The 12,185-nt window shown below is 35.4% G+C and overlaps 1 protein-coding gene across 2 annotated transcripts in view; it reads left to right on the top strand.

Moving 5' to 3' along the window:
* The window catches only part of CCDC73 (coiled-coil domain containing 73), a 175,304-nt gene that overhangs the window by 148,860 nt on the left and 14,259 nt on the right, over positions 1-12,185 (top strand). For both annotated transcript variants that reach the window (XM_059139025.1, XM_059139035.1), the window contains exons 13-14: positions 2,896-3,006; positions 8,483-8,617. In XM_059139025.1, coding sequence (XP_058995008.1) covers positions 2,896-3,006; positions 8,483-8,617 — 246 coding nt within the window. The remainder of the gene's footprint in view (positions 1-2,895; positions 3,007-8,482; positions 8,618-12,185) is intronic.

Here is a 12,185-nt window from a genome sequence, read left to right as displayed (position 1 = left end):
TAGTTAAGGATCACTGGGCTCTTGAACAAAGTCTCTACCAGGAAAATCAGACAAAACTAACAGGATAATGAAAAAAAAATTAGAGAATCTAAGAGAACACACTCCATTAAGAGAAATATATTTATTAATCCACAAAAACAAGAATTAGGAGTCTTTAGAAAAAGAAACACTCAAGAATAAAAGAGAACCTTTAAAATAAATATTTCAGCAGACATAAAAAGTACAATGAAAAATTGGAGGGTAATATTGAGATAATATTCTGGAAGGTAGAACCAAAAGACAAGATGGAAAACAGAAGGGAATGAATATTAGGGATTCGCTCCAAGACATCTGGTGAATTTCAGAGAGAACAGGGAAAATGGAGAGGAGATGACCAAAGAAGTAATGGGAATGTAACCTAGAAATGAAGAATTTGAGTTTGTTTTGCTCAACACCAATGTATATCATTATGAAATTTTATACTAAAAGAAGATTCTAAAACTGTGGACAAAAGAATTAGGTCACACACAAAGGATTAAGAAGAAGAATGGCAGCATGATGACTTCCGGCTTCTCGCGGGTAGTGCTGGAAGACAGAAGATAATAGAACCATGCCTTCAGTGCTTGGAGAGAAATTGATTTTTAAAAAAAATATATTTTGTTTATTTATTTGAGAAACAGAGAAGGGGGGGGGGACCAGAGGGAGAGCGAGAGACACAAGGTTACTCCCTGCTGAGTGTGGAGCCTCACGTGGGGCTCAGTCTCATGACCCTGACATCATGACCTGAGCCCAAACCAAGATTTGAAAGCTCAACGGACCAAGGCACCCAGGCGCCCCTGAGAAATTGATTTCTAAAGCAGAATTGTACTGTATTTGGCTACATGAATCATCATGTGTTGGTAGAAAAAGGTATTTTCAGGCATGCAGGACCTCAAAAAATGTGCCACCTGTGCCTCCTTTATCAAGAAGTAAAGGAAGGTTTACTTTACCAAGACAAGGGAATAAACCAGGTAAGAGGAAACAATAGGATCTAGGAACCAAGAACCAACCCCAGGGCGCCTGGGTGGCTCAGTGGGTTAAGCCGCTGCCTTCGGCTCAGGTCATGATCTCAGGGTCCTGGGATCGAGTCCTGCATCGGGCTCTCTGTGCGGCGGGGAGCCTGTTTCCTCCTCTCTCTCTCTCTCTCTGCCTGCCTCTCTGCCTACTTGTGATCTCTCTCTGTCAAATAAATAAATAAAAATCTTTAAAAAAAAAAAAAAAGAACCAACCCCAGAAGAGAGAAGGAAATCCTCAGAGGTCACTCCATCAGTGTAGCAGACTGAAAGATCAATAGGTCCAAATTGTAATGGGAGGTTGGAAAATCTCCAAAATGTGGAAACAGAGTATCTGATATAGGCATTTTCTTTTAGATGAGGCTATGGGTCTGGATAGGAAACAACTGATATCTGATACACTGTTTTAAGAATATACAGCTCTTGGTCATTTATTATTACTACCTAGGTGCTGTAGTATATTTTCTCACATCTCTAAACTTTGATTTATGTCTCTTCCAAAATATGGTGTTATCAGTATAAATAGATACTATATTAGTTAGAATATTAAAATAGTAAGCCACTATTAAATAAACACATTGTAAATATTTAGAAACTGCTCTATTATTTGCCTATAAATTAAAAACACATGACTTCTATAAAGAGTTACATTATCTTGAAGTAAAGGCAGTCAAAATAGGTATTCACTGAAGGCTATCAAAGCACAATTATGTTCTTTATGTGCTGGAGGAGAATTTTAATGTTAAAACTCTAAAATGCTTTTTATTAGATTTTTCCATAATTTTCCATAATTATGTCATTGTGTATTGGTATTCTAGATATAATAGAAAACTCTTTAAATAGATGGAATACTATGAGGCCTTTAAAATGAGATAGATCTGTACTTAATGGTATGGAGAGTAAGCAAGAAATACTTTTTTTTTTTTTTTAAGAAAAAACAGATTGCAGAAGAACACGATATATATGGTATGGTCTCATCTGCATTAAAAAAGATAGAGACAATTTCTGGAAGGCTATGCAAGAATCTGCTAGAGTGGTTACCTCTGGGGGAGGAGAACTGTTACCTTGCTTTCTCTGTCCTTTGTGTGGCTTGAAATGTTTACTCTGAATGTAAATAACTTTAATAATGATAAACAAATGAACTTTAAAAATTCCAGATGTATTAGACATGTGGGTAGAGTTCTTAACTATTTATCTTTTTATGGAAGTTTACTTGGATTATCAGCAGACACTGAAGAAACATAATAATATTGGTGACAGTAATTTAAGAGTTTTAAAACCCTTGTCTTAGAAAATAGTATTTTTACTCTTAAAGGTTTTTTGGGGGGAGAGGGTTGTATAGTTGTGATTATATTATGTTAATTTATGAAGTAATAATTTAATATGGTGAATACTGAACCTGTACTAAAAAAAGTGTTAATTTGAAATTTAAAAAATTAAAATTATATTTAAGGGTTTTCTAGCCAGTTAATTTCTAAAATAAACAGATACAGAAAAAATGTTTTGTGGTAGTTAAAATTTTGTAGTAGAGTTCGGCTGGATTATGCTACATTTCATATTTTTCAGTGCTGTACTTTATATTACTTTTTCAGTACATTAAAACTTATGCAGTGAAACTGAATAATGGCAATGTTTTTATACCCTTTTATAGCCATTTCTTTTTCATAACCTCCCCCTATTTCCTGTTAACTAAACTATAAGCACCTTTCTGTTAATTTATGAAAATTATTGTTGAGATAGCACATTATCACTGATCTGTATGGCACTTTCAGCATGTTAGAAGCAAAGGTCCAAGCAACATAAAACACATCAAAATTCATTAATGTGGTATTGATTATTTTTTGGATAATTAATTTTATTGCAGACCCTTGAAAGAGATAATGAGCTGCAAAGGGAGAAGGTAAAAGAAAATGAAGAAAAGTTCCTTAATCTTCAAAATGAGCACGAGAAAGCACTGGGAACTTGGAAAAAGCATGTAGGTTTATAAAATAGTAAAATATTAAAATATTTTAAGTAGTTCTAGACATTTAAAATAACTATTACATGCTAAGAAAATATTGCAAAAATAATAAAGGAATAGAGTCAGACACACATTCTTCTTGCAATTGTATTTCCAAAAAGTAAATGCTGTTGAAAAGCTAAATTTAATAAAATTGCCTATAATGCTTTCATGCATGAAAAATCACACATATATATGTGTGTATATTTATATTAATATAAATATTGATATATATAATTTGAATGACTTCCCATATGTGACAAAGAAAAATTAATTTGCCTTTTCATAAAACAACTGCATAGTACTTTAGAAAATGATTAAAATAATTATATAGGTACTATTAGCTGATCTGTTTAGCTTTCCTCAGCAGTTTTGTTGAGATGTATTAAAGCCATGTTTAGAACATGTGTACGGTAGTGGAATTCTGTAGTATTAACATTTTATCATGAAGAGCTCATATGTTATAAACATAGCTGTTTCCTTAAACCACATCCATTTATTTTACACTAAATTTTCATTTTAGTAAAGTAGATAATAAAAGTATGAAATGGATGGTATAAATTAAAGTTGTAAAATATAAAGTTTCACTTTAAAAATTGGTAGGCCCCAAAACTGATTATTCTATTTTAATATGTATTTTTATTTCTTTTTGAATCTTTAAAAAGAATGAACACAGTAGAAGGTCACTATGAGTTTATGAAAACTGTATTTTGGGATAGAAAGATTATATTCTGGACCTTTATACTAATTATGCTATATTTTTGTAATACTTAATAATATAATATATTTTATACTAATATGTATCTAAATACCAGTTTGATAAGCATTTTCTTATAGATAATTTTGATGTAAATTATTACACAAGTAACTCTTGAGTTTTCACTTCATTCCCAAGCTAACATGTTCCCTTAATTTGTATTTTGGACAGATCAAGTCTTCACTGATGAATTTAATAAGATTTATCCATATCTCAAAAAGCATTTCATAGTTAGCTGTATCAGAATACTGAAAAATGCTTACTCTCTATAGTTCACTATTAAGCAACAAGCGTAGTAATATTCATTCTAACTTCAGCAAATTCACATTGCATCCTAACACTTCCTTCTCATTCCTGATGTTTAAAAATCATGGAAATGGTACTGTCAGGATACGGAGAACTGTAAAATGAAAAGAGGATATACTGAAACATGTGAACCATGCCAAAAAAAGAAAGATTAGTTGCACTCAGAAATTAAACATTCATTTTCCCTGAAACCATAACCATGCCCCTCCCACAAGGAAAAATGCACTGAATTAAGAAAAATAACCTTTCAGTTTCACTGGTGAGGCCTCAGTCTATAAAGTTGTATCATACAAATTTCTATAAATTTGTGTGAAATAGGATTTTTGAGCTTCTACAATCATTTCACTTCTATATGCTTTAGTACTAAACAGAACATAGTTAAGAAAAAGCTGAGGGCACCTGGGTGGCTCAGTCAGTCAAGCGTCTGCCTTCAGCTCAGGTCATGATCCCGGGGTACTGGGATTGAGCCCCGCATCAGGCTTCCTGCTCAAAGGGGAGTCTGCTTCTCGCTCTCCCCTCCTTCCTCCCCCCACTGCTCATGCTCGCCCTCTCATGCACATGCTTTCTCTCAAATAAATAATTTTTTCTTTTTTAAAGAAAAAGCTGCTATGGTTCTATTTATGAGTTTTCTTGAATGGGAGGTTAGATCTGCTCTTTAATTGTGTTTCTATCGCTATGTAAGTTTTTCACCATTCTTGAGTGAAGAATAGTGAAGGTATTGCTACTAAGATTGGATCAAGATGGGTTTTTAAAAACTTAAAAAGATACAGATAAAAATAAGATGGAATCATACAAACTGCTATTTTCTCAGAAAACAGTGAAAGAGATATTATACAAATAAAATTTTGTGAATATCTTTAGACAGTATAGTTAAAATTCATCAAAATATTACAAAGAACAGTGTAATGTGTATCTGTTTTCATTTGACTAGGAATATAGCTAATGGATATATAGAGACAAAAAGACAATAAACGAGGATATTCAGAAATTATTTAGAGGAAAGCACAGGTCACAAAAGGAACTCAATTTATATCATTTGTTGAGCATCTACTGTTTATTAGGCACTATTCTAGGTACTGGATTTTCAGAGATGCCCAAGATACAAAGCTCAATAAAGAGCTCACATTCAAATGGACAGATAACTATGAAATTGACCACAATAGCATGGAGTGGTTTTGATAGTATTAACAAATTACCATGAAAGAACAAAATAAATCATATCTATTTAGCTATGTTGGAGAAAATTTTAGAGAAAAAATGGTCCTAGTTTGGCCTCGAACATGTAAATAAGGTTTCACCAACAATGTGTGCCCATTTCCAACACTTCTCTTTCCATCTTGTTGGCATTCCATTTGGTAAAGAAAGGAAAAATCCTGGAGGCATGAAACTGTATTTTCAAGAGTGATGGGCAGTCTGATTTGAATAAAGCATAGGATATGTGGAATGTGACATTGGAAAACAGGTTGAGATCCTTTTCCAAGAGGCTCCTTATTAAGGAATTTGAATTTTACTTTATAAGTAATGGAAAGTCACTGAGAATATTAAAGCAGAGAAGTGACATAGTCAGATCTGAGTTTTAGAAAAATAACTCTCTCTCTTTTTTTTAAAAGACTTTATTTATTTATTTGACAGACAGAGATCACAAGTAGGCAGAGAGGTAGGCGGGGTGCGGGGGCGGGGAAGCAGTCTCCCCACTGAGCAGAGAGCCAGATGTGGGGCCCGATCCCAGGACCCCGAGATCATGACCTGAGCTGAAGTCAGAGGCTTTAACCCACTGAGCCACCCAGGCGCCCCTAGAAAAATCACTCTTGCAGCAGTATGGAGGACAGCTTTGTGGAGAAGGAGCAGCAAGAATACTGTAAAGAATGCAACCTTGACTCCATGAGGGTGTGAATTAGGGTAACGGTAGTGAGAACAGAGACGAGGAATAGATGCAAAAAACATTTAAAAGTAGAATTGGCAGGATAGTGGTATTTTATATATAATAAATATTAGAAGGGGAAAGGAGTCAAACATGACTCTGAGATTAGTGTAACAAGTAGAATGATAATGTCATTAATTCACATAAGAAATGTAAAAGGAGAAGCAGATTTGGTAGATGAAAAGAATGACTTTAATTTGGAAGCTGGTAAATGTATAGTGTCTGCAGGACATCTAGCCTGAAATGCGTACCATGCATTTGGAAATGTGAATCTTATCTTAGGAGGGAAGTTGAGAGATGAGATACAGATTTAAGGTTTATTAGCATAAAGATAAAATTTCAAGGTATATTATAATCATCTACTGAAGGAGTAGAGGACTAGAGAAGAAGGTTCAAGAAGAAACAGTAGGGTGTGTGTGTGTTGGGACAGGGTGGGAGGGAACCTGGTAAGAACAGGGAGAAAGGTAGGAGGATATAGGAAGAGTAATGCCATGAAAACAAAGAAAAGAGGCTGTTCCAAGAACAAGCAGTCAACACAGTCGTGCTGCAGAGCTGTTAACTGGTATGAAATTTGGGAAAAAGCCTTTTTGGCTAATTTGCAGGTGGTATCTGTGTGTGTGGGGTGGAGATCTATAGAATAGTGAGGGCAGGAGTCAGGTGGTTAAGGAGGGTTGGGAAGTTAGAATTTGGAAGTAGCCAAGTGTCGACTTTTATATTAAAGAAGTGGCTCAATTCATTAAGTGTCCAGCTCTTGGCTTCCTCTCAGTTCATGATCTCAGAGTCGTGAGATCGGGCCCCACATCTACAACACACTCAGCAGGGATTCTACTTGAAGATTCTCTCCTCCTGCCCCTCTCCCAACCCATGCACATTCTCTCCTCTCTCTGAAAGAAGTAGATCTTTTTTTCTTTTAAAGGGAGAGAGACGGGTATCTGGGTGGCTCATTTGGTTAAGCAACTGCCTTTGGCTCAGGTCATGATCCTGGAGTCTCAGGATCAAGTCCCATGATGGGCTCCCTGCTCATAGGGGAGTCTGTTCTCCCTCTGACACTTCCCCCCCATGCTTACTCTCTCATTCTCTCTTTCTCTCAAGTAAATAAAATATCTTAAAAAGAGAGATTGAGAGTAATTGGGTCGAGGAGAGAAATGAGTTAAGATTGTAAGAAGGGCATATTTGTTCCTTTTGTTAAGGCTTGGTTTTGTTCTAGTTCTGTTTGTAAGGCGGAAGAGAACATGCTGGTATGGTGGGAAGAATTGTGAATAAGCAACAGGGAAGAGATTAGTGCCAGAACTAAGCTTTGAGGGTAATAGGAAAGAATGGGATAAAAAAAACTCATGGAAAGTTGAGCCTTGGAAAAAAAAGCACCTTGCACAGATAGATCTTTAAAAGGTTAAGAATAGGGGTGCCTGGGTGGCTCAGTGGGTGAAAGCCTCTGCCTTCGGCTCAGGTCATGATCCCAGGGTCCTGGGATTGAGCCCTGCATCGGGCTCTGCTCAGCGGGGAGACTTCTTCCCTCTATCTTTCAGCCTGCCTCTCTACCTCCTTGTGATCTCTGTCAAATAAATAAATAAAATCTTTAAAAAAAAACAAAAGGTTAAGAATAGATGAGATGACAGGAAGTAATAGGGGAGTTCTTGTCTGCTAGCCTCCACAGGGACTTAGTGGCAATTACTTTGTCTTATATTTGAGGTTCCCATGAAAGAGATTTTAAACAGCCAGTGAAAGCCCTGTGTCTGGATGTAAATATCAGGCTCAAGTGTCAGTTATTTTTGCACTACTTAGTGCTTAGTACTGGTCACTCAGTTGAGATAAAATCTGTATGTCTGATTTGCAACAAGAAAATAAAACTTTGAAGAAAGTAATGAAGGTGTAACTTTTAGAGAATTTAAAAAAAATAATTTTTCATTTGTAAGAAGAGATTGTTAAATGTAGTAATTAAGAATACAACCCCTATATTTAGCTTTGGATTTGGATCCTGCCTGACTATATCCACCTGATCTTGGCAAATTACTTAAACATCTGGGAGCCTCATATTTCTCACCTGTAAATTGGGGATTTTTATGAGTATGAAATTGTATTTAAGTACTCAGCACAATTCAATGAATGGTAGCTCTCAATATTAGTAATTACTTTGGGATCATTTTAATTTTTTTGCTATTTCCAAAAATTTGTGTTAATAAAATGTCATCATACAAAACAGATTTATTTATTTATTTATTTATTTATTCGTTCATTCATTCATTCATTCATTCATGAGAATGTTTGCGAGCAGGGTGGTCAGGGGGACAGAGGGAGAGAATCTCAAGTGGACTCCCTGTTGAGAGCAGAGCCTACCCCAGGGCTCCATCTCAGGACCCTGAGACACAACCTGAGCTGAAACCAAGAGTCTGATGCTCAACTGACTGAGCCACTGAGGCATCCCCATACACATTTATATAACTATTCATTTTGGTTAAATTTTGTATTAGGTTGAAGAACTTAATGGAGAAATTAATGAAATAAAAAATGAGTTATCATCACTTAAAGAAACTCATACTAAGTTACAAGAACGTTACAATGAATTATGTGATCAGAAGAAGTTTGAGGAAGACAAGAAGCTTCAGGTAAAATTCAAGTGTTTGGGGGATATGAAACTTAAAAGAAATTAGGACTATTACTGATGATTTTCTCTCTGCTTTCTATTTTCAGGTTCCCAACTTAAAAAAAAATGAGTATAAGTATGTAGTTTGTGATACATTTTCAGTTTATTTTTGTGTACAGTATGATAGAAGGATTGAGGGTCATTTTTTGGACATGGATTTTCAGTTGTTCCTTATACACACATTTCTTGAAAAGACTTTTCTCTCATTGTACTTTAGTACATTCTTTGAAAATTAGTTGATCTAATATATGTGTGGATGTATTTCTGAATTCTTTATTATGTTCCATTGATTATATGTTTATCATTAAGTCAATACACAACACCTGTTTATTACTGTAGCTTTGTAAGAGGTCTTAAAATGTGGTAGTGCAAGTCCTTGATTTTCTTTTTCTTTTTCAAGATGTTTTGGCTATTCTACGTCCTTTGCATTTCCAGATAATTTTTAGAATCAGTTTGTCAGTTTCTTAAAAAAAAAAACAACACCTAAGACTGTGGGATTTCAGATTGTGTTGAATCTTTAGATTAATTTGTGAAGAACTGACATCTCAACAGTACTGAGTCCTCCAATTTGTGAATGTGGTATATCTTTACATTTATTTAGACATTCTTTAATGTCTTTCTCAGAAATGTTTTATTTTCATTGTGTAAGTCTTTAAAGTGTTTTGTGAAATTTATCCCTGAATATTTCATATTTTAGAATCTTATTATAAATAGTATTTTAAAAGTTAATTTTTCTAATTGTTTCTTGCTAGTACATGGAGTAAAATTTGATTTTTATACATTGACATTATATCCTATTTCCTTTTAAAATTTATTGTAATGGTAGGGTTTTTTTCCTTCTAATTATTGGGGTTTTTTGTGTATGTCATCTGTGAATTTCAGGAAGTTTTACTTCCTTCTGCTTTGTATGAATTTTACTTTTTTCTCAATTTATCACAGTAGCTAAGACTCTCCAGTACAGTGTTGAATGAAAGGTTTGACGGTAGACTTGCTTGTCTTGTTCCTCCATCTCAGAGGGAGAATTTTTAGTCTTTAACCATTTCATAGGATGTTAGTTATACGTTGTTTGTATATGTTTTTTATCAGATTAAGTTTCCTTCTGTTCCTAGTTTGCTGAATTTTTAATCATGAATGAGTATTAAATTTTGTGAAATGGTTTTTCTGTATTTGATGAGATAATAATGTTTTCTTTATTCCATTAATATGTTATTAACCAATTAATTAATTAATTCATTTACAAATTTAAAACAACACTGCATCTTGAAATATTATCTTTTTAATAGATGGCTGGATGTAATTTGTTAATGCTATGTTAAGGATTTTGCATTGATTAGGAATACTGATCTGTAGGTTTCATTTGTTTTTTCTTTGTGTTCTTTTGATCTGGTTTTCATATCAGAGTAATACTGACTTCATAAGATGAGTTAGAGTGTGTTCCCCGCTCCCAGAAGAGTATTGTTTAGAGTTGTTAGTATTTCTTTATTAAATATTAGATAGAATTTGCTGTAAAGCTATCTGCTTTTTCTTCGTGGGAAGATTTTTAATAACAAGTTCAGTATTATTGATAGGGCAGTTCACTCTATTTCTTCCTGTGTTTGTGTGCAGAAGAAATAGTTAACAGAGAGGTCTGTGAATGCTGTCCTCAGAAAGGCCTGCATACAAAGTTGGCCTGTGACTGGTACCTGGAAACTTGGTTCTGGAGAAGGTTCCCCACCATTTCCTAACTGCCAGGAGTGGCTCACTGTGCCTAAAGTGTTAGTTAAACATTGTGCTTTACTCTGAACTTGCATTTTCTTATTGGGAGTCCGGAGTTCTGGCGCGCACTAGGCAGCTGGTGCCTGCATGACAAGCACCAAAAAAACCTTGAGCACAGAATCTCCGATGAGCTTACCTCGTGGATGAAAATTCACATTTGTTGTCACAATTCACTGTTGCAGGATAAGCATGTCCTGTATGATTTCACTGGAATGGGGCTCCTGAAAGTTTGTACCTGCTTTGCTCCAGACTCTACCCTGATATGCCTTTTTCCTGTGCTGTTTTGAGATCTTAGTCATTAGTACAACTGTTAGTGCAAATCACGGAACCAGGGGGCTGTCTGGAACACTTACACCACAGTGGTTTGATAATTTTTGTCCCTCAGGGAACTCGTCCTTTTCATCTGAGTTGTCAAATTTGTTGTCAAAGAGTTGCTCATGATATTCCTTTATTATTACATTCCTCCTTATCAATGCCCTCTCTTTCATTTGTGGTGTCCTGCCTCTCTTCTTCTCACTCCGCCTCCTCCTTCTCCTTCTCTCTCTCATCAATTTAGCTAGATTTTCAACGTTATTGGTCTTCTCAGAGAACCAGGTTTTTGACTTCATTGATTTCCTTCTCATGTTAGTTCATTTTCTATTTCATTGGCTTTTGCTGTTAACTTTATTATTTCCTTCATCCTACTTACTTTGGCTTTGATATGTTTTTTTTCTAGCTGCTTAACATGGAAACTTAGACAATTGATTATTGGCCTTTCTTCTTTTCTAGTATAAGCATATAAAGCTATAGGTTTTCCTCTAAGAATTGTTATAGCTTCATCCCACAAATTCTGACATGCAGTGTTTTCACCCTTATTCATATTTAAAAATTCCTTTTGTGAGGTCTTCCTTGATCCATGGGTATGGGCATAAACCACATGGGTAGGACTTACAACTGTGGTTTAATTTCCAAGTTTTTGAAAATTTTCCAAATATCTTTCTTTTAGTGATTTCAACTATAATTTAGTTGTGGTCAGAGAACATTTTCTATAAGGCTTTTATCCTTTTAAATCTACATATATCCTTTTAAATATAAATATCCTTTATAAAAATTAACATACGATGTATTATTTGCTCCAGGGGTACAGGTCTGTGAATCATCAGACTTACACAATACATGGCACTCACCATAGCACATACCCTCCCCAATGTCCATAACCCAGCCACCCTATCCCTACCCATACCCCCCACCACCCCTCAGTTTGTTTGTGAGATTAAGAGTTTCTTTAGGGGCGCCTGGGTGGCTCAGTGGGTTAAAGCCTCTGCCTTCAGCTCGGGTCATGATCCCAGGGTCCTGGGATCCAGCCCCGCATCGGGCTCTATGCTCGGCAGGGAGCCTGTTTCCTCCTCTCTCTCTGCCTGCCTCTCTGCCTACTTGTGATCTTTGTCTGTCAAATAAATAAATAAAATCTTTGAAAAAAAAATAGAGTTTCTTTAAAAAGACTTGCTTTTTAGCCAAGTCTATTATCTATCTTGGTGAATATTTCTTTTTTTTCATTCTTCTTTTTTAAAAGATTTTATTTATTTGAGAGAGAGCATGCACACAGAACGGGGGGAGGGGCAGAGGTAGAGTGAGAAGCAGACTCTCTGCTAAGCAGGGAGCCTAAGAGAGACACAGGACTTGATCGCAGGACCCTGAGATCATGACCTGAGCTGAAGGCAAATGCTTAGTGGACTGAACCACCTAAGTGCCTCTCTTTTGGTGAATATTTCATGTGCTCTTGAAAGAATGTGTAT

This window comes from Mustela lutreola, chromosome 1 (assembly GCF_030435805.1).
Source record: "Mustela lutreola isolate mMusLut2 chromosome 1, mMusLut2.pri, whole genome shotgun sequence".
Lineage (NCBI taxonomy): Eukaryota > Metazoa > Chordata > Mammalia > Carnivora > Mustelidae > Mustela > Mustela lutreola.
This window is presented reverse-complemented; position numbering and strand designations above follow the sequence as displayed.